Source organism: Lissotriton helveticus, chromosome 1_1 (assembly GCF_964261635.1).
Source record: "Lissotriton helveticus chromosome 1_1, aLisHel1.1, whole genome shotgun sequence".
Lineage (NCBI taxonomy): Eukaryota > Metazoa > Chordata > Amphibia > Caudata > Salamandridae > Lissotriton > Lissotriton helveticus.
The window spans coordinates 906,264,809-906,292,699 of NC_136057.1; the positions used below are offsets into that span (position 1 = coordinate 906,264,809).

The following is a 27,891-nucleotide window of genomic DNA, read 5'->3' on the forward strand; positions in this document are numbered from 1 at the left end:
TGTAGACGAAATAAATCTTATTGCGAATAACCGAAATGAGCCCGGAATGTTGTTGCACATTTGCCTTTGTTTGTTTGCCCCTGTTCAGCTGTTCAGTCCCTTCCTTCTTGGGGACTTCTTCCAGGTGTTCTTTGTGCATATCTTGCCTTGGTCTGAGAGCCATGGAAGTGCCTGAAAGGCGACTTGTCTGCGCTGTGAGATTGGTGAAATAAATAAGTGGGAACACCCTTCCCTTGGCACCACAAGCATGAATACTGCCTCGGAAAAACATTGTGTATGTAATCTGTAAACAACTAGAATACCAAGCATTGGAAATGCAATAGGTCTCGCATTAGAAACGTTGGAGCTATTGGTCTTGTAAATGACAAATATTTTATTTATTTGTTGCTTTTTAAAATAGCTAAATTGATAGCTTTGTCATTTACAAAGCCAATAGTTATAATTTTTGCAAATGTGACACCTATATCATTTGTAATGCAATATGTGTTGTATTTACATGACTTACATGTATTGATATTACAAATAACAATGGCTTTTAATTTTTTTATTAATTAATACTGAAATAAAAGTTATTGTAATTTATAATGTCAATAGCTTAAACTTTTTAAAATAAATTATGAAGATTATGTTTAGTGTATTTTATTGTGACGAAAATCCAAGAACAGAAGTAAAATATTAACAGCTTTTTGTGGCATTTGTAATAAAGCTTGAAACATTTAGAGAATATATTTGAACCAGTTGTTGTTGAATGGTTGCACAGATTGATGCTGTAGTGGCGCTGAGTGATGTTGTGGTGGCGACGAGTGATGTTGTGCCATTCAGTGATGTTGTGGTGCCCCTGAGTGATGCTGTGGCATTCAGTGATGCTGTGGTGGCGCATAGCGATGTTGTGGTGCCCTTGAGTGATGCTGTGGTGATGCTAAATGATGCTGTGGTGGTGCAATAGATAGAGTGAGGGCGATAGATAGAGTGAGGGCGATAGATAGAGTGAGGGCGATAGATAGAGTGAGGGCGATAGATAGAGTGAGGGCGATAGATAGAGTGAGGGCGATAGATAGAGTGAGGGCGATAGATAGAGTGAGGGCGATAGATAGATAGAGTGAGGGCGATAGATAGAGTGAGGGTGATAGATAGATAGATAGATAGATAGATAGAGTGAGGGCGATAGATAAATAGAGTGAGGGCGATAGAGTGAGGGCGATAGAGTGAGGGCGATATGTAGAGTGAGGGCGATATGTAGAGTGAGGGCGATATGTAGAGTGAGGGCGATATGTAGAGTGAGGGCGATAGATAGAGTGAGGATGATAGATAGATAGATAGATTTAGTGAGTGAGGGTGATAGATAGAGTGAGGGCAATAGATAGATAGATAGATAGAGTGAGGGCGATAGATTGATAGAGTGGGGAGAGGGGAGATGGAGGGGAGAGAGGGGAGTGAGGAGAGAGGGGAAAGAGAGGGAGGGGAGAGAGGGTTTGGAGAGTGAGGAGAGGGGAGAGTGAGGAGAGGGGAGAATGATGAGAGGGGAGAGTGATGAGAGGGAAGAGTGAGGGGAGAGTGATGAGAGAGGGGAGAGTGAGGATAGAGGGAGTGGCGAGAGGGTGGGGGAGGGGGAGTGAGGGGGAGGAGAGAGTGAGGAGAGAGGGGAGAGTAAGGAGAGAGGGAAGAGGGGAGGGGAGAGCGGGCGAGGGAGAGGGGAGGGTAGAGAGGGAGGGTAGAGGAGAGAGGTGAGAGAGGAAAGGGGAGAGTGAGGAGAGGGGGAGGTAGAGAGGAGAAGAGTGAGGAGAGAGGAGTGTGGTGAAAGGGGAGAGTGATGAGAGAGGATAGAGTGTTGAGAGAGGAGAGAGTGGGGGAGTGAGGATAGTGAGGAGAGGGGAGAGGTAGAGAAGAGAAGAGAGGGGAAAGGGAGGAGAGAGGAGATTGAGGAGAGGAGAGTGAGGAGAGAGGGGGGTAAGAGAGGGAGGGGAGAGTGGTGAGAGGGGAGAGTGAGGAGAGAGGGAGGTGAGAGAGGGAGTGGAGAGTGAGGAGAGGTGAGAGAGTGAGTGGAGAGTGAGTAGAGGGGAGAGTGGTGAGAGAGGAGAGTGGTGAGAGAGGAGAGAGTGGTGTGAGAGGAGAGAGTGGGGAGAGTGAGGATAGTGAGGAGAGGGGAGATTGAGGTGAGAGAGGGAGGGGAGAGTGGTGAGAGATGGGAGAGTGGGGAGAGTGGGGAGAGTGAGGAGAGGGGAGGGATAAGAGGGGAGAGAGGAGAAGAGAGGAGAGAGGCGAAGAGAGGGGAGAGGGGAGAGAGGAGAGTGGGGAGAGTGAGGAGAGGGGAGAGAGGAGAGAGAGGAGAGGAGAGGGGAGAGTGAGGAGAGGGGAGAGTGAGGAGAGGGGAGAGTGAGGATAGGCGAGAGTGGTGAGAGGTGGGAGTGATGAGAGTGGAGAGAGAGGAGCGAGAGGGGCGAGTGAGGATAGTGAGGAGAGGGGGATAGGGAGGGGAGAGTGAGGAGACGGGAGAGTGAAAAGAGGGGAGAGTGAAAAGAGGGGAGATGGAGGAGAGGGGAGATGGAGGGGAGAGAGTGAAGGGCGAGGAGAGAGGGGAGAGTGAGGATAGAGGGAGTGGAGAGAGGAGGGGGGGTGAAGATAGAGGGGGGAGGGGATAGTGAGGAGAGAGGGGAGAGTAAGGAGAGAGGGAAGAGGGGAGGGGATAGAGGGGAGGGGTGAGAGGGAAGAGGGGAGGATAGAGAGGGGAGGGGAGAGCTGGGGTCACGTTTGTAATTTTAAAATAAAAACGTGCCAACATGTTTAAAAACTGCAATTGGTGATTAAGTGTGCATTGTGCGCAATGTAGTTGGGGAAATATAAGCAAAATAAGACACAGCAATGTGGGTTCCAAGATGGGATGTTAGCATTTGCTTTTCAAAACCACACCCGCTTTTTGTTTACACAGATTTCATGCTGTTTGTTAGAAGATGGAAATAAAATTGCACCTTAAAACTGCAAAATAATATGATTCGCCGCACTTTTTTTTTGTTTACAAATTAAACAGTAATAGGGCGTTTCTAACCATGACATTATTCAGTTTGCCCTTCTCCATGCCAATAGTAGAATGTTTACTATAGTTAGGCAGTGCAACAAAGGATTTTAAGACCGCATCGGGAGCACTGGAATCAAATCTAATTGTTTAAAAATTTTTTAAAAAAGCATTTTCACTACGCATCAAGGCCAGGGTTTGAGGATTAATGCAGAAGCATTTGTAAGAACTTGATCAAATTATGTCAGAATTGCGGAATTATGTGCTCAAGTCAACGCAGCGGTCCAAGTGTATTGAAAACACGTAAGGGAACTGTGATGCTGTTCACAATGGGGCCAGGCCGAGTAAGCGTGGTGCGAGGTCAAAGGAATACTAAAACAAGGACTGTGCGGCGAGAAGGGAGGGGTGAATGCCAGCAGGAAGGAAGGGGGTGGCAAAGCAGCTGGGGTGTCAAAGGATTTTAAGACCGCATCGGGAGTTAGCGCAATAGCATTTACAAACCGCTTTTTTGTGGTGAAGTTCATTGTTCAGTATTTGCACACTGCATCAGGAGCACTGGAATCAAATCTAATTGTTTAAAATAAAAAAAATAAAAAGCATTTTCACTACGCATCAAGGCCAGGGTTCGAGGATTAATGCAGAAGCATTTGTAAGAACTTGATCAAATTATGTCAGAATTGCGGAATTATGTGCTCAAGTCAACGCAGCGGTCTATGTGTATTGAAAACACGTAAGGGAACTGTGATGCTGTTTACAATGGGGCCAGGCCGAGTAAGCGTGGTGCGAGGTCAAAGGAATACTAAAACAAGGACTGTACGGCGAGAAGGGAGGGGTGAATGCCAGCAGGAAGGGAGGGGGTGGCAAAGCAGCTGGGGTGTCAAAGGATTTTAAGACCGCATCGGGAGTTAGCGCAATAGCATTTACAAACCGCTTTTTTGTGGTGAAGCTCATTGTTCAGTATTTGCACACTGCATCGGGAGCACTGGAATCAAATCTAATTGTTTAAAATAAAAAATAAAAAAGCATCTTCACTACGCATCAAGGCCAGGGTTCGAGGATTAATGCAGAAGCATTTGTAAGAACTTGATCAAATTATGTCAGAATTGCGGAATTATGTGCTCAAGTCAACGCAGCGGTCTATGTGTATTGAAAACACGTAAGGGAACTGTGATGCTGTTCACAATGGGGCCAGGCCGAGTAAGCGTGGTGCGAGGTCAAAGGAATACTAAAACAAGGACTGTGCGGCGAGAAGGGAGGGGTGAATGCCAGCAGGAAGGGAGGGGGTGGCAAAGCAGCTGGGGTGTCAAAGGATTTTAAGACCGCATCGGGAGTTAGCGCAATAGCATTTACAAACCGCTTTTTTGTGGTGAAGTTCATTGTTCAGTATTTCCACACTGCATCGGGAGCACTAGAATCAAATCTAATTGTTTCAAAAAAAAAAAGGATTTTCACTACGCATGAAGGCCAGGGATCGAGGATTAATGCAGAAGCATTTGGAAAACAAGACGGAGGGCATTGCTGTGGGGAGGGGGGAGGAGAAATGCGACACGGCGCAGCAGGGGGCGGAGAGCGGGGATGGGGGAGAGACACGGCCATAGTGTGAAGCAGCAGGGGCCTTTGAAGTGAAGCTAAGCTTCACTTCAAAGGTGTGGGAGGAGTGCGGCTGAGGGAACAGACGGCGATTTGGTGATGTGCACGTGCATTTTAGGTCAATGCGCTTGCGCATTGACCTAAAAGCGCACGGGCACAGCACCAAATCGCCACAGTTAGTTAAACTTTGTTTAAAGCCCTATAGTCTCGCTTCTCTCACTGCGCATGCGCATTGATAGGTCAAGAGACCTAAAAACGACTAAAAATACAGTGATTTCTATAGGGAATCGGCCTTTATAAATGTGGGAAGTGCCTCATAGCTGACAGGACAGCACTGTAAAGTGAACGCTTACTGCTGATAAAAAGAAATGTTCACAAGGTCATAAGTTTGAATCCTGGCAAGACACACTCAGCCTTCCAGCTTCCATCCTTCTGAAGTCAGTGAATTGAGTACCTAACTATGGGCATACGTTGTACTCTGTTTATCATAGCACTTTTACCCAAAGCAAAAGGAAATATAGCATGGCACAACATGAAACGTAAACAGAAAATAAATCAACTTAAAATACTTGCATGAAGGTTAGTTGGATTACTCTTGGAGAGGCTTCCAGACGCTTCTTAAACCCGGAGAGAGCTGGGACACTCCTGATAGAAAGCTAGAGCTTCGTCCATAAATTGGCTGCAAACAGCACAATGGCGCAAAGATGAGAGGAAGAACATGGAGCTCTAGGAACACAAAGGAAAGTATTAAAGCAGAGTATGAAAGGGGTGTATAAAGAAATAATAACATATAAGTTATATGCAATTCTTAGAAACAACATAAGGTTGGTATGTAGCACCATGGTCATCAAGGTAATATTATTGCTTCTATTATAATGATCTTCTACTTTTAGGTACTGCTTATCAGACCACTCAAGCTGTCTGATTGCAAAAGACTTACTGTGAACTTACAGTGGGCTAACAACTTGCCCATTAACTACCATTGGTTCGCTTTATTGTTGCTGTCATTTTCTTGCTTCTCATTAGATCACTTGCCTCCCTCTACTTGTGATTGTCACTCCCATGAAGCATACCCTCTTTACAATTCTTTTGATTGACAGCCTTGTATCCTGCCACTGCTTACATTAATGGACCTACCGTTTCCTTTTTCATTCAGTACATCACGCAAGTGTATGTTTTTTTCTAGTTATCTCATTCTTGGGCTGCTTTTCATTCCCTAACCTTTGCTCCCCACCCCTCCCAGCTTGTCTGCAAACAACTGGGATCGTTTTGCGTGGATACGACTAAAGAGCAGTATTCAAGAGCTATTTTTGCTTTATCTCCTGCATTTCCATATTGAGTGAAAGTACCCACTTTGGCACCCAATGGCTTTTATGGCGTTGGGGAAGCACTCATTCAGCTGGCCTCTTGCATCATATGATAAATCAGGGCCTCTTGAATCACGTGATGATGTGGCATTTTCCACATAGTTGTAGATTTGCTGCATAATCTGCAGATGTGAGCAAAACAATTTGTCTATTTGAAATGGATCAAAAGTGCAGCATTATGCCTCATAATTTGCCTTTCTTGCTGCATAATTTAGTCCACCCTGGCACATAATTTGGTCCTTCCCTGCCGCATAATTCCAGTGGCTTTAGGTAGAAATTGTACTTAGTATGTTGCTTCTCCTGCAGGCTCATAGATCTGCTCCCTCGTGCACTGCAGAAGACCAAATGGCTGAATCCTTTGGAAAGTAAATTAGGCCCTGGCAAGCTTTTCCCTTTACATTCTGATATACTTTATTCTTTTTAAATTCCGTTCAGTTTACTGAGTGACAAGTATTTGAAAAATAAACCAAGCCATTTATACAGATTGAAAACATTGAATTCAATATACAGTTTTGAAATGCCATATGTTTGCTTTTCCTCAAATATTTATAAATATATATATATTTTTTTCACATTTGTTTTACAGACATACATTGAGAGAGACAACAGCATTAGATAGGTGAGACCTATTGGCTTTGCCAGTGCTTGTGAAAAGCACAGAGAAGTGAAGTTATTTGCCGAGGATTATATAATATGCTGTCACAGGAAGCCACGCTTAGAATTCACAACTTGAGTTTATAGTCCGTGGCTTATTACATTGCATGGATATCATTTCTGCTACAGAAGCATACATTCATAGAGTTGTTATGTGCAGAATTAGTGTGATCCGTTTCAATGGGGCTCATTTTGTGGACCTGAAACAGCCTGGATTCAACATGTGACTAGTGAGTTGCTTTCACACATTTCTGCAATGGAAGCATTGACCCACTTACAGGCTTACAGCATTGTTTGGCGAATAGCAAGATTCACAGTTACAACACAACATTCTGAACTGGTTCTTCATTTAGGATAGACTGCATTTAGGGAAGCTGTTTTGTGCAATCTGTTCCACGTGAGGATTCGGAAACTCACAAAGTTGAGAAACCTTGGTAAATGATTTCTTGCTGACCTCTGAAAATAATTACCGCATTACTATGTAAAGCAAAAAAATGTGTACGCAAATAGAGTTTTACAGGCTCATTCACTGCCGTGGGAACTCTGATTGAAATCAGGACCAAAACTATTTTAAAAAAAATGTAGGTTGCACCACAGAATGGACAGAGCTTATGCCACCTCTACTCCCCTGTTGATTAAAAGAGACTTATTGTGGTTACCTCTCACTAACTATTTATCTAGGAAGTCACATTAACCTTTAATGTTACTGTCTTATGCATTGTTATATATTGTATTTCATTCCTAATTGCATTTACTCCTCTAATTTATTCTTCCTTTTTGAATTCTTCTCTTTTTCCTTCCTTCCTGTTCTTTTCCTCCTTTCTTTTCTTCCTTTTTTCTTCTCTCCCTCTCTTTTCTTTCTTCTTCTCCTTTTTTAAAAACAAAAAACTCTTTCCAAAAATGCATTTTCTCTTAGTATAGTCGTATTTCATAAGGAGATTTTGTATTATTGTTTCTATTTCTATCCATAGTACATGGTAATAATTTCCTGCTTCTTTGGATTCTGTACTGATGTTTTACATTGATCTATTCTTTCAATAAAGCATCTTAAACAGAAAAAAAATGTAGGTTGGACAACCCAATACAGTAAGCACCTACGTAGACTATGATAACAAGAAATACCATAAAAGGACTTGCAAAGCTGCTGAATGCTCGTAGCTTAATGAAAACCATAAACTGTGTGTCTGTTGTTTACACCTCATCATCCACCACACGGCTAAGCGCTGCATCCCAGAACACGATTACCACACCTCGGTGGTCATACCGCATGTCATGGAAACACTTCCCACAAAGGATCACAAAACAAAGACAACGACATTCCAATCACACATAACCCTACATGGCGTAACCTGCTGACCATATAGGCAAGCACAGTGCTGCATGTAGGGGTAGTAAGCGCTCAGGCGGGCAACTAGAGCCAAATTTCAGGGGGGGCTGAAAAATATTTCGGGGGGGGCTAATTCTTCCAACCATAGACAGAGTGGCTGTAAAAAGGGGTGAACACACAACAAAAGCCTAATTTACAAGTAAATGGTATTTAAAGACCCTTACTCGGGTGCAGCTGCAATTAGATGCTCGCCAGCCCGCGAAGCTGTCTCCGCCCGGGCTGACACACACGACGGGGGGGCTGAAGCCCCGTGAGCCCAATGGGTGTTGCGCGCCTGTAAGCACTACATAAGCGCTGCAGTAAAATACATGTTACAGATTTCTATCTGTCCATGAATTGAAATGACCAGTGGAACAATTTGATATGACCACTAGACATATTTAATGTAACAATTGTGAAGAATTGCTGTCACCAGGGTACTAATATGCCCAGGATTTAAGGAATTGAGGCAATTTGACCTGTTTTAGGATACATTCTTACATTTGGTGCAGAAGAGGACCAAATGTACAAAGAGAAAAGGATATGCTTTCCTTGAAAAACAGTGTATTGTGCCCTGCAGTAGAGTTGTAGGCAGATTACTGTAATATTAGTGTCTGATGTGATGATAGAAGCGCAGATGGTTATTCTGTCATAGGGTGACCTCGTGCAGCCAGCTATCAGCCATGAAGGGGACGTACTCTAAGAATAGTGCAGGGCTTATGGCCTGGGCAACCAGCTCTTTTGCAGTGGACGGGTACAGCCCAACCTAAGGAGAAGGCCACATCATTGTAAACTCTATTTCTGCTAGAAAATAATTAGAGGTGACATTATCTAAAAAGGCAAATAAATGTAAGGTAGTCGTTGAAGTAAGTACTTGAACTTCCTTTAGGAACCTGTGAGTAGGCCTGCTTCTTTAGCAAGGTGAATATGAGTCCCTGAAGGATGGTGGAGCAGAGCAGGTTTCAATAAATTCATATTTCTAATAATTACAGATTGGGGTATTGGGGAAGAAGGGGACATTGGCTTGTCAGAGACCAGGCCTTGCGCAATGTGGCTGACGAGACAATATTGCCTGTCAAAAAACCCTCCTAGTCTTATGAGAGGCATAAGAGGTTACCGGAGTGCCCTGAATCCCATGTCTTCTCACAGGCACAGCAAGACCACTGGTGTGACTGTGAGACCGATGAAACCATGGTGCTTGTTTATGTGCATATTGAAACGATTATAATGAATTGTGTATGAACACCTTACAACTCCCTGGATTATCAGGGTGCCGCAGCAGCCTTTTAGGAGTCTGGTGTGCAGTGGAGGCTACAGGTGTGTGCCTGCTTACCACGTGCTGTCTACAATATGGTGCTTTGGGTGAAACGTGTGCACAAAACACATATTAAGTATCTAGATTCGTAAGTATTCTCCCAGTACATTTTTGGAATTGGGCTGAAGAGAAAAGCACCACCTTATTGCATGGAAAGTGAGTTGTAAATTATGAGTGATGTATACACAGTAATGTGTCCTGGAATTTAGCAGCTGCTGAAAAAAGAATCTGAATCAGATGTTGGCGTCCCAAGAGCGAGGCCCCTCACTACCAGATGCGTTCAACGTATGCTACCCATCAATACACTGCCCTAAGCGCCCTCTAATAGAAGTCTGTTGGCTTACAACTGCAAAACACCTCCCTCTTGGGAACAGTCCAGCCCGAACTGCCATGCCATGTCTTCCCTGGACCGGAAACAAGCATCCTGGGACAGGTTTCTACCTAATCAGCCATCATCAGCCAGGCTAGCTTAAATTCAGTGGCAAAGTGAGCAAGGAACTCACGTCTGGGCATACCCATCCCACTTAGGGTGAAAAGTGGCTTGGCAGTTCGGGCTGGACTGTTCCCAAGAGGCACAGGGTCTGACTGATTTGCATATGACCATGTCTGAACTGGGGGGGCGGAGTGAGCTAAAGAATGATGATGGATCATACCCAGATCAGTTGACAGGGGGTGAGTGCTTGCAATGTTCAACACTCCGTCCATCATCCCCTTTGGTTTTGCTTTGTTCGCTATTGCTGTTTCCTCGGTAGAGCTACGAAGGACCGATTTCACAAGAGGTTTGGATCACATTTTATCTGTCATGCACAACATGGGCAAGGCCTACTGGACAGGGGCTAGGATGTGTTTTCAGCTTGAGCCTCGGCAGTTTTACAGGACGCTAAAATCTGAGCCGCAGTTCCTGCACCCAGGTAGTCCAGGTGCAGTAACACTATGCCAGTTGCAATTGGGGGAGTGGGACTCCATCAAATTTATAGTTGAGATTATAATCTCTATACAGTGCATCAATGGTAAATAACATTAGCATTCTATAATATATCAGTGTTTGAAAGTGTTTTCAAAATACACAATGCAAGATATTGAATTATAGATAGGTAACAGCGAATTAGGGTTATATTTTTTCACCGAGGGACATCAAATAGACAATGAGAGCTATGCTCAATGTTTTTCACCCTGAGGTGAAAAATATCCCCATAATTCACTCCCCCCTATCAATTTATGTTATATATTGCTCCCAAAATCACCTGTCTCTGCTTTCACCTGCTACCCAGAGACAGAGGATTAATTAGGCCTCTCCTCCCTGTCCCAAATGTAAACCAAGCATTGGCATTGCAAATAGGACTGGCTTCTGAATGAAAGTGCCTCTCGTGTCACTGATGGTTTTAGGCACTCAATCGGTCATCATACATGTACTCTGTCAGCGCTATATAAATGCAATTATTATATAATGCCGTCTTTGCACTGATACCACAATTCATCAATCTGCTGACTCATTCTTGCATTTACCTCTTACCCAATTGCAATAAAACATACACAAATTTAACAACATATGGAATGGTATACATTACTCATGGCTGCCCTCTTCCCTTCTGTGCTGCGGCCAGAGAAAGATAAACATCTTAAGTGATATAGTTATCTAGGACACTTTTACAGCAATACAATGTCATGTGTGCCCCTGAAAGTTCAAGCTCAGGCAGCTGGCCAAATAAACACAATGATCACTGCTGTGTGGAGGGCAAGCACTTTTTGTGAAAGCACACAACTTCTGCCCAATCACAACAGTTACTACTGGTTCCCAACATGTGGACAAAGTCAAAGTGCTACTCTAGTGATGCTCACATTATTGTCTGGTGACAGGTATGCTATCGAGTCAGACCATACCTCGCCTACCATCCTTAACCAGCCCCATCCCCTTCTCTGCCTTCCTTGCTTCTTCTGCAACTATGCTTTCTGCTTTCAGTCAAAGCAGGCAAGCAGCGTGTGCACGGACAAGTCGACAGAGGCCTGTCAGCCAGGCCTGGAAGGCTTTTATGATGTAGTAATAGTGGGTAACAAGTTTTGTCATCAACTGTTACTATGTCATAGCAGTGAGTTACCAGTTTTAGAATATGGTGTAAACGATAGAGGCTTCCTAAGAAAGACATGCATAACTATTACCTTTTTCAACGTAGCAGCTGAATGCACAGCACCTTCATGAAGAATGACTATACTCTTCTAATTCTACATTTGATCCTTTGTGAACCAAACATGGCATTGTGGTGGAGGGATGTGGCTAGAGAATGTGGTTTGTATACAGCAAATGCCGAGATTATTAGTGTTCAGGGGATCATTTCTCATAGACGTGTGATCACAATTGTATTTTGAATTTGCTTCTGACTGGTAAAACATACCACGCTAAAGGGACCTTAAAGCCTTGAAGGGTAATAGAGAAATGAGAAGGAGTGTCCAGGAGGGAAGGAAGGAGTGAACAAGATGGAGGGGATGGGTAAGATCAACTCAATGGAATGACCACACCTAAAATAGAACAATAGTGCATTGTAGGTGGCCGACCATATCATCTTGCTTTCTCTTGCTTCTTCATACGGTATATGGGGCTGTGTGGGTGATTATGGGTTCCAGCAATGATGTACTTGAATATGTGTGTGTCCAGGCATTGCATGACTTGAAGAAAAGTTTGCTAGACTAATTTTGCATGGATTGATCCATGCAAAATTGTTTAAAAGTCGATTAGAGCAACTCATTTGTAATAGATGGCTGATGCAAAATTACTCTGACTTATGCAGATTTATTCGATTTTGTCACATTTGGCTGCCGCATACGTGTTCCCAGTAGACGTTTACAATGCAATTAAAAGAAAATGTGATTAGTTCATTGGATTACTAGCATTCTGGTCCCTATTACACCAAGTTTGTACTAGAGAAAAATATTATCAAATCCTTTTGTTGCTTTAGCAATGAGGAATGGAGCAGGTACAGTTCTTTTCCAGTCCATTATACATAGTGATTTTTGCTTTTGGGTGGGCGAAGCAAAAATATTGTGGGACCGTTGTTAACCATATATAAAGAAGTAATTACTCAGAAACCAGTTTACTTTTCTAATAGAGTTTTCATCTAAGAAACCTGATCCATAAATAACCTTTGCAAAAAAAGCAAAGTGATTTTATATTATTACTCACAAACACACATTTATACATTTGTTGTTAAAGTTTGTGAGGGTTAAGAAACTTCCATTGCATTCTTATTGCCCTGCATTCTCTTTCCACATATTTACTCACACACAAATCTCCATTCGAGATCACTGTAATGATAAATTGTATCAATGTATGAGTGCAAAATCGACTTTGCAAACGCTTACTCCTAAATGAAGTTATTTCTATATGTAAGCAAATTTGCAAGCACAAACAGCTTCGTGAATGAATTAAAGCTCCAGTCTTCACATGCAAATAAGTGTCATTGCGTCTTTCCTCAACAGGAAGCCGTCAAAAGTAAATCACTATTATCCCGGAAGCACAAGCCTGAATACAAAAAAAGGAGAACAATGTGTTCGCCCCTGTGTCAGTGGTGTTTGGAAACAAATTGTGCACTCCAACTAAAAGACCCATGGGGCTGTGAGTCACAATATCTTTCTTCGGAATACTGCTAGCAGGAAAATACTGCTTGCTGTTATGTCTCACTCTGCAAAGACAGAGTTGAGCAACACGTCATGACGGTCTGACATTCCACTAGTCATTGTTGAAAGTAAGGCACTCGTTCAACACACAAAGGTTTGGTTGCTCTCCACAGACCGGGGCAGCTCTCAGTGGCGGCTGGTGACATTTGAAAGTGGTGAGGTGTTAAATGATTGTCGTACTTTACTGTAGCGCATGAGAGTAGCGAGCGCGCCCGAACAACCTATGGGGGGGGGTTCTCCCCTGGGAACATTTAGAAAAAAGAATGGATAAATGGTGCATTTTCAAGCAAATTTGAGAAAGCGGGAAGGTTAATAAAGCAATTGGGAAAGTGCAGTTATTACATTTATAAAGAGATGTCACTTAACACAGGTAGCTACTTATTCAGGCTAACTAAGGTCATGCCGCCCACTGCTCCGAGCATATGTGCTCGTGTTTCTAAAACTAAAATGCTGTAAAATGTGTGTGATGTGCAGCCTCACATGCAGTTGCACACTGTACTATCTGTGTAATGTGCTTAGTGCAGCACTGCAGATATAAATACAGAAGGAAGTCAGCCACACAGACGGCAAATCGATCCCTTATATGTATCATGTGATTGGGGGAAGCAAGGTTCAGAGCTAACAGTGCACTATTTGGAACCTGATTAGCATAGGTAGGCAGGTTGCAAACACTGCAGGGTTTGTAGCATGTGATTGACGTAGACTAACACACGCAGCATTATTTTTGTAACATGTTAGAATAAACGCAGCTTATCTATTACTATCATGTCGTTAGTGTAAATGCATCACTGTGTGCATCACATGCTTAGTGCAGCAAGGCACACATACCTACTTAGTTCAGGCAACCAGACATACTCAGTGCGGGCAACCTCACAGCCTGTACACAGCTCGTTATTTGTACCCTGTGGTTACGGTAAGCAAACACATAGGTCTCTCCAAGGAAAACTTGTTTGTAGCATGTGATTTGCATGTTTACTTCGGCTCCAAAACCTCGCACACACATTGGCTAGCGCTTGGCCCTCGATGTGCCGTCCCATGTCATTCTTACAAATCCTGATGTCCCCTTTACTTCCAACAGTGATGCGTGGTACCTCTTGGTCGAGTTCGAGTTTTATAAAAATGCAAAAGGAGTTCCCTACTGTGTCATTCAAAGCACAATAGTGATGGACTGCCATATTGCCTCATTCAAAGCACAGTGACGCTTGAGTGTGATACTGTCCCATTCAACACACAGTAGCAGTGGAATGCCCTAGAGTCCCAATCAAAGTCCACTAGCACCAACGCTCTCAACTGTCCCATTCAAAGCACATTAGCCATGGAGAGGCCGACTGTCCCACTGAAAGTACGGTGGCACTGATGAGAAGCGACTTACTTTCCGAGTCAGATCATAGTAGCACCTGAAAACGCAACTGTTCTACTCAAATCATTATAACCCTGGAGTGCCATTCCGCCCTATTCGAAGCTCAGTTGCACTGGAGTTCCTATACTGTTCAATTCAAATACAGCAACCCTGAAGTGTCCTACTGTCTCCTTCAAAACCCAGTACCTCTGGGGTGCCCTACTGTCCCACCGAAAGTACAACTGCACTGGTGAGAATTGCCCTACGTCCCATTCAAAGCAAGGTAGCACTGGAGTACCTAACTGCCCCACTGAAAGTACAAAAGCACTAATGAGAAATGCCCTTCTGTCTCATGCAAAGCTCTGTAGTGCTGGGAAGCCCTTCAGTTCTTTTCAAAGCCCAGTAACGCAGGCAGTCACTAACTTCGCATTCAAAGCCCAGTATCACTTATTGCATTGTGCCATTCAAAGCTCACTCGTGCCGAAGTGTTCTACTGTCCCATTCAAAGCGCAGCGCACTCTTAAAAAAAACTTTAGGCCACACACTTCTTTTTTTTAAACCAACGAAGCAAGGTGCATCTGAATATAAAGAATCCAGGCCGTACAAAATTCTGAGACTGTTATGGACTCGTTTTATGAATCCTTAGGTGTCCCCATCTCTCACATTTCACCACCCTCGGAGATCGCGTTCAGACTTAGAGTGTTTAGTGGAGTTGACCTTGAAACAAAGCATAGCTGCGTTTTCCACATGGCCAAAGCCTCTTAGTATCTCCATCGTTACTCCGCCGCCCGCAACCCCACAAACCCTACAATAATACACAGACACAAAGTTATTGGAAGGTAAAATTGCAGGTTTATTTGTATACAAATAAAAAGGTGGGTTATCTTACAGGCGATCCCGTCCGCCCCGCAACCCCTCGTTGCAGGGCACCTGAAGTTCAGCCAAGAAGGACACCAGCGGCCATAGCCCGGTGTGGTACCTGGGAGGATTTACTTCTCCCACCGGTGAACCTATCGTCCACCAACCCCGCCCGCTGAACAAGGGAGAGTGACTCACACCTTCTCCAGCTGAGCGGAGCCTATAAAGCAAGCCCCCGGTTGTTCAGGTTTACAACCGCCCTAAAGACTAATGGGGCGCCGTCGTACTCCAAGTTCCCAAGAAGGACCCCTTGAAGCCTGTATGACTATGCACTGTGCGCTTAGCACTGGAGGCTTCAGGTCCTGTTCCTGTGTCAGGATCGCCCTGTAACTCCTCCTGCAACAAGAAAAAAAACATTAATACAGTCCCCCCCTCACCACTTCCCACCTTTTCCAGCGGGTGAGCGGTGGGGGGGGAGATGACAAAAGGGGGGGGGAATCTAGGGACCTGGTCGGGGTAGGGGGACTGGCTACCGCCGATGCGGCTGGAAGGGCCTGGTGGCAGCAAAGGATGCGACCTGGCGGGAGAGGGGGCAGCAGACAAAGAGGGCGTGTGTGAGGAGGGGCCTACCCTATATACCTGTAACCCCGCCCCTCTCCGCTGTCCCTCGGGCCGCCCACCCCCCCGGATGCGCTGGTTGCTGCGTCCTCCGAGATACTACGGGACCTACCCTTCTATGGGGTCCCCTGCAGGGACCACGGGCATCCTGCAAACTTGTGGCAAGTGTTTAAGTGCTAAGTTCAACCCCGCAGTTCGAAAGCAGAGCAGTCGTTTTTCACTTCACAAATACTTCAGAAGAAATCAGAGGCATAGCCCTCGTCACAGACGCATGCAACACAACTTGCGAGTCATTGCAGCTCATTGTACAAACCTGTTGTCACACCCCAGCCTGTCAATAATCTGCAGTGCTATGCTGCTACTGCATCTGGTGCCAGTGTCCATCCCGAGCAATAAACACAGTCAATAACACATTGAATACAGCACATCTGCTGCGTGCCGATTAAGTCCAAATCAGAGCTTCTCAGGCAAACTTTACCACAGCCCACTCCCTCCGCCCCCATTATCCAATCAGGAGGCCTAAAAGTAGCGCGAAGGCAAGGGAGTGCTCCAATTGTTGCCACCCACTACTCTGTCTTGAAATAGGCCAGCCCTGCCCCTTACCATTCACTTCAATAGCACGCTGATAAAACTGCCTGGGCCACAGTATAAGTGTCCCATTTAAAAACAACAATTTTCCGCTTTCTCTGGCCACTCCCTTCAGGCTGACATCACCCTTCTCGCATGTGCTCCGAGGACGAGCAATAGTTCTCGTCCCGGCCAGCACATGTGCAGGAGGTACTGACCTCATCCCTTCCTAAAAAAAAAAACTGGATTGTAATCAGCATGAAGCAGTGAGCACTTCATTTGAACCTGTTGCATTGTGTACAGCCTCTTATCTCCTCCCCGATCCTAGTCCCGAAGCTAGTAGGACAATGCCCTTTTCGCCCATTAACACCAGCTGCCCCTGGCAGCTCTTCTTCAGGAGCAGAGGAACGTTTGCCTGCAAGATCAGCCGGCAAACACAAATAAATAAAATGGCATGCTAATGTCATTTTATTTATCTGCCACTGCACCAACTCACGCTGTGTACAGCACGCGGGTGGGGGCGGGGCTGAGTCCTGCAAATTGAGGAAGGCAGCACTGGTGTACAGTGCGCACGTCAGATTTGCTTGCCGTCTTGCGATGGCCAGCACAACCTGTGCACTGTAGACCCAGCAATCCAAAGGCTGTGAAACAGCCTGGGGACTGCTGACACAGGCCCCCAAGCCTCAAAATGAGCGCTGGGTGAGCCTGCTCCCACCAATCCTGGAGCTGCTTTCACAGCATGAGAGCAGGTTCAGGATTGGTTAGAGATGCATTCCACGAGCAGGAAGGAAGTCCTTTATTTTCCTTCCTGCTCGTGGAGGAGGAGCACCCCAGCGCGGTCATGCTCCCGAATTTATGGTGAGTCGCACACATTTGCTCACCACCATTTTTTATTTACAGTAGCCGCCAATATAAACAGACTTCATAAGTGCAGGTCATCAGGGTAGTGTTCTGAAAAACTAACACCAGTGTCCATCTCATGAGCTTATTTTGTGTATAAATCTGGTAGTGTCTCAAGGAATATCCTGGCTTCTCATAAGTAGTTTGGGAAGAGGATGCCTTACCAGCTTCACAAACACATGCTAGTTAGGTCGCAAAGTTTCTGCCAAACATCCCAGTAGCAGTAGCACAAGTAGCAGACAAGTAATAAAAAACGTTTCCCTCCTGCTCGGGACACTGAGCGCAGGTCTCAGATGGTGCTATAGTATCTGACAGCACCCTCCACTTCTAAGGAAAAGCTGGGAAAGCTGCCATTTGTGTTGCCAGCTGTTTCTGTCCCTTTTGCACAGGGCTAATTTCTGCTAAGGGGCCCCTATCAAAACCACTCCCGCTATCCTGCTGCCAGAGGCCAATCAATATTTTTCACAAGGAGGGTGATTAACCAGTCAGTTAGGGAGTTTCTTCAGTTTCGGAAACAAAGCTGTGAGGCAAACCAGTTTACTCTTGGACAGCATAAAATTAGACTTTTATAAAGTTACTTTTAGAAAGTTACCTGTCCCTAAAATGATCAAAAAATCTACTTTCACCAATGAATTAGATTTTCAAACTCAGTTGGAAACTATATTTTATTGATCATTCTAAGGTTTTCCTAAGCCAAGATAGGACATGGTGAATTTATTCATAACTAGGCCTCCTCATTGGAAACTGAGCTTTATCTATACAGTGACAGCTTTTTGTGAGTTCCAATGTTGTGAGGATGCCTTTTTTCCAAAATCTAGTATGCCCCATGTTTATATTAAGTAGCCAGCTCTTTGGGCTTACAAAGAGCACTTTAGGGGTGACTTCGTTTACATATGTTTTTTTCTCCATGAAAAGGCACTTTCTCTAGGTAGGTTACAGTGCATTGTTTTTTAACCTGCAGGCTTGCCAGAGCACAATGGTGCTTTCTGCAGCCCTACATGCAGGTCATATTGGTGTAGGTGGTGTAAACACATACTGCAGCACATATATTTTAGTTAATGTCCATGCCACTGGTGCACCATATACTATTACCTTACAGGAACATTAGCTCATTATGTGAAACCAATGCAAGTAAATAATTTTATGGGAAAGCTCACACATTGTGCTAGTAGAGTTGTGGTGTGCAGATTCCAGGCAAAAAATATATATCCTTTCTAACACCATGGATACCAAGTTTCCAGTTGACTTTTCTTTTATAAATAACTGTACTTTGGAGATTGTAGTTCACTTGACCGTATTGCTGTATCTATGATGGGATATGACCTTATTATACCATACTTATGTGTGCTTTCGCAAAAGTGTATAAAGCTTGGGGGCATATGCATCAAGGTATGATTTTGTGAGTCCTTAATTGCGAATATTAAGGGATCGCAATTAAGAACTCACCAAAGCCTATGCATGTAGGAATTGCTATAGAAATAGCGATTCCTAAACATTCCTTAATTGCGGTTCGCAAATTGCGAGTCGTAATTAAGGAATGGCTTCCCATTCATTGTGATGAATGGGAAATTGCATGCACAATTTTCGAGTACCAATCGGTACTCGCAAATTGTGCATTCAATTTCGAGGGTGCAAAGGTGTCAAAAAGACACCATGTTGCACCTCTGAAATTGTGGTGTGCACCCATGTTGCACACACACATGCCCCAAGGGCATGTGTGTGTGTGTAACATGAAACTTTGAAAAATGCACTAAAGTGCATTTTTCAGAGTTTTTGCAAATTACCGACCAGTTTAATTGGTCGGTAATTTGCAGCCCCAAATATTGAAATCGCTAATTCAAAGTGCTTCTTGCATTGCATTTAAGGAATCGCAAATTGCGATTCCTTATATGCAATTGCAATTTAGGAAATCGCAAGAAATTGCGATTCCCTAAATTGCGCTTCCCCAACACTTTCATGCAATGGCCTTTTGCGATCCCAAACAGACGATTTTTGCGAATCGCACCGTTTGCACTCATAAAAACCTTTGATGCAAGTGCCCCTTGGCTTTTACCTGCAACCCAAATAAACCACTCAATCTCTTAGCCCCACCTGCAGAAAGGGATGAGGGGATAGAGTATCCCATACTAAGCAGATATTCAATAGCCTGCGGTGGAATGGGCTGCAGGCCAGGGCCTGCATTACGCTCCTACAGCTTTGCCCTGTCTAACCTGCAATTTATTAACAGCTTCAGGCAGGTTTATGATCGATTTCCACCTGCATCAGTGAGCAGGACACTGGTAGCATAGCGTTCCAAACAGTAAGTTCAGCAACTTGATTTATGAGTGCGCACGCTGAAGAGCCTGTGATAAAATGGAAAGGTGAAAATGCATTCCAAGTAGAAATCATACCTCAAAATACAGCTCTTACACACAATATCCATCTGCCAATTTTTGTACCACACTAGAGGTAAAACGAATAGAATTCCCAACTAACTTTCGTGCACCGTTTCATTAGTCTATTGTTTTCCCAATAGCTTTGGCCTACCAGTTAATCCACCAGCAGTAATCCCCAGGGCCTGACTGGGAAACAAAACCGGCCCTGGCAAAGTACTTGGCCGACCCCCCTCCTCCGCCCGCGGGGGGTTGGGGTTGCCGCTGAGCTCTTTGTCGGGGCCGGTTTTTGCCGATTTTGTTACAGGGACGATTTTGCAGCTATGCTGCAAAAATGGCCCGGTAACAAAAACGGCCCCCAGGGGCCCTAAACCGGCCCCCACCTGTGCGGCGCACCGGGGGTTTGCCCGGTGCCCGTCACGGCCAGTCCGGCCCTGGTAATCCCCACCAGACAGCTAGTATGCTAGGAAATCCATTCAGGTTCTGTGCTAGCAGTGTTGCCTTATCACAGATGTTGTTCTGCTATCCATCCAGGTGTCCTCAGAAATGTATTGCACCAGTGCTAATGATACATCTTGCATTTATTTTGCCACTAATATTGTCATATCACATGGTTATTGTGCCACTAGTCCTTCCTTCATCACATTGTTATTGTACCATTAACTGCCCACTATTAAACTGATGCACCCCCATGCTGCCAAGACTTGGTGTGCCGTTTTAATTTTATTGCTTTAAATAAATACTGACTGCTACAAACGTACAGCTGTATTTATATGTGGGGAGTAACTTTAAATACCACTTTATTACAATATATAGATTTTTTAAATATATGGATTAAGTCACAGATAATGAAATATGCTTGCATGTGCAATACTATTTCAAAAGCCATCAGAAAAAGGTCACGCAGGAAAACCTGCAATAAAGATGGGATAGTGTGAAGAGGTTATTTATTCTAAAGGCACTATACTCTTTACATCTCTAAAATTTGTGGATATATTCACTATCACCTACCAGTTACATCTGCCTCATTGGGGGCAGGTTGTCCCCAATCCATAGCGTGCATTATAAGGGATTGAATTGAAAGAAGAAAAGTTGACTGTACACATTAGTATTGAAGAAATAAAACATAGCACTCTGTAAAAAAATACAGTTAGGTTCAAGACTGTTAAACTAAATATTACAAAAATTAAAAGAAAAATTAATTTGTCTAAAAATGGTAAATAAATGACAATCACTTCAAATGTTGGCAATTGGTTTAAAAATCAATTAACTGGTTTAAAAATCAATTAACTTAAGTTCTTTTTTTCCCTTTTTTTAGTTAACAGGCAAATTTTCTATTTGATATTTTTGCCTTTACTCTGTAATATAATAATTGTACCATTGTTACAATATCAGTAAAAATAAATAGTTGAGGTGATAGAGCTATGCCTACTCCCAAGTGTGTAAGAAAGCTGTCCTGAAGGTCTTACAGTGTTGCAGCAATTCCAACTAATACATGCAATGCTGGTAGACCATACCTTTCTAAATGTGTAATCCTTCTTTTTATTTAGGAGCTCTGCGTGTCTGTAACATCAGAAAAACAGCAGAATAATGAGGTTGAAGTGTATAGGTGAGGTAGAGGTGTGGGAAGAATTAGTAAGGTAGAAGCAGAGATAGAGGCCAGGGGTAATTTTTTAAAAGTGGCTGGTCGAGATGGAGTGACTAAGCTGGGTATAGAAATGAGGCTGGCGTGAGGACTAGAGAGAGAAGCGGGAAAGAGCAAGTCCCATTCGGCCCTACATCTCCCACAAGTAAAAGGCAAAGAGGAGGCAGACAGGAGCGAGGAGAGGTGCAAGGGAGTTACCCTTTAAATCTGATTCAAGAGGTTCATCTTATTATGGAATACAATTGAGTGCAAGGATTTTTTAAATTTTATTTATTTACTTACATGAAGGATATACACCACTGTGAATCTGAAATCCAAGTAATGCCTAAAACAAATAGGGCAACAAGTTTATGGAACAGATTTCTAGACAACAACAGGCTTCCCTAATTATATTCCTCGGTGCGCAGTAAGCAGAACGATGGAAGTAATTCTTAGGGCTTTACGTGGGAACACAAGAGACGCAGTAAACAGATTAATTTGGCACATTTTGTTAATCTGCCCACATTATTAGTGTAAATGACGAACAAGGTTAAGACTCATATTATGTAAATCTTCAATAAGAAAGGTAAAGCAGGCTCAGATGTTTCTGCAATAACTGAGCAGTGTAATTATGCCACTGCTAATTGCATTATGGGGAACACTTTTCGTAGAATCAAGCAAACAATAGTGCGATAAACTCAATTGGAAATGTAATGAGCCTTTTTGTAGGAGGGACTCTGTAATATACCTTCGCATGAACATAGTTTGATATGTAGTGAATAAAAACAAGTTTCAAGTGATCCTTGAACGGTTTTTGTTCGACGCTGCATTATAAATGCACTGGAGAGCTGCAGCATTGGCAGTGCTGCCCCCCCCCCCCCCCCCCCCCCCACACACACACACACTGCCATCGAACAGCAGTGGTGGTTTCATGGAGCCTGCGGGCCTTCTGAGTGCAGCATATTCAGTCCTTTAGCAGACGGACTACATTCAGCAGCAAGCACTCCATCTGCGCACTTCTATGGACGCAACGCATAGTGTTCCAACAGGCAGGTGTGTGCTTGTGCACACAGCACAAGTACACGTGCACAGCTCGAGCACTGAGGCTAGAGAGCTGATCATGCAACAAAAGGGCTGGGGAAAGACCCTGAAACCTGCTGCATACAGCCCTGCCAAGTGTCACGCATCTACAGTTAATATAACTGTATATAACGCATTGTAGTTGGTGCCACCACACAAACATGCAATACTGGGTATGTTTAGCGCCTCTTTGTTACCCATAGATGCGAGGCACTTGGCTGGACTGAACTTTGGTCTCAGTGCAGCCTACATAACTAGCACTAATGTGACTGGTCTCTCAAAGCACCCCAGGCTGTGAGAGCTGAGCCCAGGGAAGTGGTGAGTCTTTTCCCATAGGAGCCAGCTCTGGGCCTAGCACAACCCTCTCTGCAGGTCGGGTGTAACTTTTTGGCCAACAAAAGCATTTACTCGTGGGAACCCCAGTCATACAGCATCAGAGACCTAGCCAGCTTAGCTCAGATGGAGTTCTCAGTAGTGACTGTAAACCTGGTAATCTGTGTCAGTGATGCAGCCGGAGTCCCTGTTGATATTTTACGTTTTGATGTTGTGTTTCTGTACTTTGTTCCCTGAACATGTGACTCTTACACGGTTCAGATTATAAATGGAGTTGCCTTTAGATGTCTGTATGAGTAAAGGTTGTGGGTGGGTGCGCACGGCTGACCATGAGAGCTCAGGAGTTCAGGCTGAAGGCACTTCGAATTTCTCAGAGCCAGGCAGTGGGTTTTAAAAGTATTCAAACCGCGTGCTCATTCAATCCCAAGACCTCTCTGCAGAGAGTACAGAGCAGTGGCCTTGGCCACATATGTGCCAGTTGTATTTACATTTATAAATGAATGTGCGTGAAGGAAAAGCAAATGGAGTGATTAACAGGTGATTAGAGCGAGCGAGTTGGTGTGTGGTGAAGGGAGCAACACAAAAAAGTGCATGCAGGACATAGTGAAAATAGGATAAAGGAGAAGATGTGAGAGATACAGATAGAGGATTTGTGGGGCGAAAAATGGAGGAAATGGCTTACAATTATTGGCAACCAGTGTAGGTTCATTGTTGTGCGATATGACCGGATGCAACTTCAGAAAAATAATAAAGTAACTGAATAGTGGTCATTGGTTTGGTTTACTTTGATTGAGAAAGTGTCACTCAAAGTGTCACACGTTTGGCAGTAGTGTCACTTGTACATACACAGAAACCATACAAATATCACACATAAGCGGTCTAAAAAAGTTAGCATCTGTGCGCCTGTGTTCAATGAATTCACATCAAATTGGAATACTCTTGAGAAGACCTGGCTAACTTGTGCTTAAAGCACACTGGCCTGGTGCACAGGGCATTAAGCCAGTTGTTCAATGCCTGCTGAGGTCTCTGGGGAGCCTGGTGAAGTTGTTTTGTACACAGGTACAGGCGTAAGAAGAGCAGAGGTGGGGATGGCCACTTGCGTACCACAGTTAATAGCAAACCAAGGGACGGGGCTATTAAAGTCCTCTGCAAAACTTTAAACATTTGATTGCATTGCTGAAACCTTAATGTGCTGAGAATATAACTGCAACCACACACATTACTGGACTGAAAAATGGTAAAAGTCAGACCCATGGCTGAAAACAATGTCGTATTGATGTTCAAAGAGCCAGAGCAGACCCATGTTGTGTGGTGCCTGTTTTGGCTTTAACCAACGTGCACTTTGCATTCTGGGAATAGTCGTTTTTCTTTTAACATTGAGCATAAGATGAAAAGTCAAAGAAGGCATATTTTTATTTATTTACTGAAAGCAAAAAAGTATCAGTCTAACACAATGTATGCAATTTCTGCGGTTTAGAAGATCTTTTTCAGAATTTGCGTGATTAATTTTTTTGGCTGGTTCCTCTCCTCCTTTGGCTCTTCGAGCCCAGCCTGATCTCTGACTCTGCTCTGTCCATCAATTCTCCGGTTTGCCCAATCTATTTTTATCTTGCTTCATCTTTCTCTATATGGTGATATTGTCTTTTTATTGAATACCCCTTACTGTGCCAGCCACACCTGTACTTAACCAAGTATCCCGGCCCTTGAAATGTAACTCTTAGTTAGTTCCGATCCTTGGAAACACCCTGTTGACATTTGTTTGGAGTCAATCCTCGAACTGTTGCTGCACAAACCACATCTTCTGGCTTCACCCTCACGCATTCTCCTCCACAATCTTCCTTTTTGCCTGGTCAGCCTTCCATAATGCAGCAGTGATCTTTGGCCTGTAATTCTGTGATCATAATATTCTCTGACATATTGTGAAGCATGAACTTTTTTATTCCTTAATGAAGTCTCCTTGTTGAGTGATTTGTCCTGCACATCTGGTCTGCAAAAAGCATTTATTTTGTGTGCATAAAATTATTTTTTGCACATTCATCGTGAACAGGGATCTCGCCAATCATAAGTTCGCGTGGCACCATGCATGCTATTAGAAAGAGGCAATGCTCTTGCAATCTCACTTAAGTCTACTATTGAAACAACCCCCAGATCTTGAGAGGCAGCTGTCCCTCCTTCGCCGGCTTCAAATATGCAATGTAAATTAACGATTATACATGGTTTTAAACCGCATGCCACCTTCCTTCCAGGGGTCTATAGTCAACAGTTTGATCGACAAATCGGACCATCCTCAGAGAGTCCTGGATCCGGGTGTGCAGCAGCCGGAAGCGATGGAGCAGCAGCAGGCTGCGAGCATTCTTCAGGTACTGGGTGGAAGCTTGGCAGAGGGACCATTGGAAATGGTGAAGTGGTTGGTGCACACCCAGAAATTTGCGTGTGCCACTTTCCGGACGCCATAATCAATGACCGTCGAATCTGAAGCTGCGGACATGGGTCTGCTGAACTTTTCTCACCGCTCCTACTTTCTTCAGCTGCACTGCTTGTGGAGAAAATGATGGATAGTTTCTGCTCTTTCTTAAGGATTGGCCTATCTCTGTGATCAAGGTCCTGAACAAATTCATGTTAATTGGCTCCTTTACTTCTCTGCTCTTTCCAATGAGGCTCTCTATACTGAATTGAGGTGTAGTATGGTGTTATCCTTTTTAAGGTGTCTGGTTTCTATCTTTGCTTGGGACAAAATATACTTTTCCAAGTTCACAAACGTAATCAATACCGTAAATCAAAAAATGACAGGTTGTGCAATATTTCTCTTATCTACTGCATGTCTGCTTATCCCCTTTTCTCCCTGTTGCTCTATTTGTCTCTCTCTGTCCATCTCTCACTTACTCATTGCTCCTCCTCATCCTCTCTTCCTTGCCCTTTGAAAGTAACATTATTGTTTTCTTTCCTCTGTGCCATCATTGCTTGTACTATGATTTCTATATATTCCCTTTACAATGATGGAAACCTTGTTTTAATTTCTCAAGATGTACAAGACCTGACAACAAAACCGATACATGAGTTGCCCCGGGACTACGGGGTAAAGTTGAATGAAATGTGTGGGTGCTTGGTAACAAACCTGTCCTGGACTGACACTTAATAATTTGTGACTGTTAGACCTGTCTATCTTAATTTATGTGCCTTGATTGTATTGCATTTATATAGCGCTTACTACCCCTGATGAGGCGTCAAAGCGCTTTTTTGGCGAGTAGCACGCTACTCCAGGACCCATACAGGATTAGTGTTGAATTAGTGTAGTGAAACATGCAAGTACATTTTAAGTGTTGGATAGGTTAGTCAGTTATTTGGATTTGGAATGATATCAGAAGGATAGAGGAGGAAAAAGGTTTGTATTTATATAACGCTTGTTGCCCCACTCTATTCAGCAAGCCCATAAAGGATTAGTGGTGAATTAATATGGTGAAATATGAAGTAATTTCAGTGGTGGATATTTAGTCGGATTATTTGGAGTGAGAAGGATAGCGGAAGGATAAAAGGGGAAGAAAGGTTTGCATTCATATAGCACTTTGTTACCCCTGATGGGTGTTGAAGCGCTTTTCTGGCGAGTAGCACGCCACTCTTGAACTAATAAAGGATTAGTGTTGAAAATGAGTGTAGTAAAATATGAAGTAATTTGAGTAGTAGATATGTTATTCAGTTATTTGGGTGGAGAAGGGAGGTGTCGGGATAGAAGAGGGAAAGGGGTTTGTATTTATATAGCGCTTGCTACCCCTGATGGGGTTTTGAAGCGCAAGTTGCATGCTACTCTGGAACCCATCAGGATTAGTGTTGAATTAGTATGGTGAAACATGAGAGTAATTTTAGTGGTGGATATGTTAGTCAGTTATTTGGATTGAGAAGGGTTGGGGAGGGGTAGAAAAGGAAAAAGGTTTGCTTTTATATAGATCTTGTAACCCTAATGGGGTGTTGAGACTCTTTATTGGCGTGTAGCACGCTACTCTGGAACCCAATGAAGGATTAGTGGTGAATTAGTATAGTTGAATATGGAATTTGAGAAGTGAACATGTTAATCTGTTAATCTTGATTGAAAAGGATAGTGGAGGAATAAAATAGTGTTGGATTTTTTTGGGGGAAAGAGTCTAGAAAGGGTTATTTTGGCGATCATAGTAGTGGTATGGGGTTTGGGATAAATGAGAGAGTGGATGTAGAGGATATATTGATAGATGTATAGTATGAGAGATAGGGTAGTGCATTGGAAAGAGTAGTAGAAAGAAATTTGAGATGAGTCAGAAGGTTTGGCTAGAAGATATATTGAGCGAAGTATAGGCTGAGAAATAGGGTAATGCATTGGAAATGTTAAATTAGAAGAAAGTGATAAATATATAGATCCATAAGTACATTGAAAGTATATAGATACATAAAGGAGGTAAGTACATGTAGATTAAAGATATTGATAGGAGGCACAGGATGAGAAATAGGGTAGTGCATTGGATATGCTTTTTCAGGAGAAAAGTAACAGACACACAGATCCAGTACACGGAAGGTACATAGATGCACAATGGAAGTATGTACATGTACCCCAAAGATGATTTTTATTTATTTATTATTATTATTTCTTTTCTCTCAACAACATAATTAGTTTACATGTTTATACAAAGTAGTACACAAAGATACGTACATATCTATAGTAAAAACGAATGCTTATATACAGAGGGATATGCTGTAAATTTCTGTTTGCGTATGGTGCTTATGTGGGGAAGAGCCAAATTTTTAGTAGTTTTCTGAAGATAAGGTGGTTGTTGGTGGACCTTATGTTGGGGGGTAAAGAGTTCCATAGTTTGACTGCTTGAACAGAGAAGGATTTACCACCCATAGTTTTTTTCTTGTATTGTGGGATTTTGAGGTGAGATGCTCCTTAAGAGCGGATGTTCCTTTATTGAATGTGTTTGGTGATTTTATTCCTGATGAAGAGTGGTTCCATTCCATGTATTGCTTTGTGGGTGATACAAAGCATCTTGAACGTGTATCTTCTGGCAACCGGTAACCAGTGCAGGGCTTTCAAGGAATGGGAGATGTGGTCTCACGGTTTGATATGCAAGAGTAGTCTGGCAGCCGAGTTCTGAATCCGTTGTATTCTTTTCATGGTCGTTAAAGGTGATCTGTGGTAGAGGCTATTGGCGTAATAGAGTTTGGACAGAACAAGGGAGATGGTAGCTTGGACCTTGTGTGGAA

General features: G+C 43.5%; 1 protein-coding gene across 3 annotated transcripts in view; it reads left to right on the forward strand.

Moving 5' to 3' along the window:
• TMCC3 (transmembrane and coiled-coil domain family 3) overlaps window positions 1-27,891 on the forward strand; it is a 291,867-nt gene that overhangs the window by 185,129 nt on the left and 78,847 nt on the right. For 2 of the 3 annotated variants that reach the window (XM_078675965.1, XM_078675973.1), the window contains exon 2: window positions 24,909-25,022. The exons of the other annotated variant lie outside the window; for it this stretch is intronic. In XM_078675965.1, coding sequence (XP_078532091.1) covers window positions 24,909-25,022 — 114 coding nt within the window. The remainder of the gene's footprint in view (window positions 1-24,908; window positions 25,023-27,891) is intronic. 3 annotated transcript variants of the gene reach the window in all.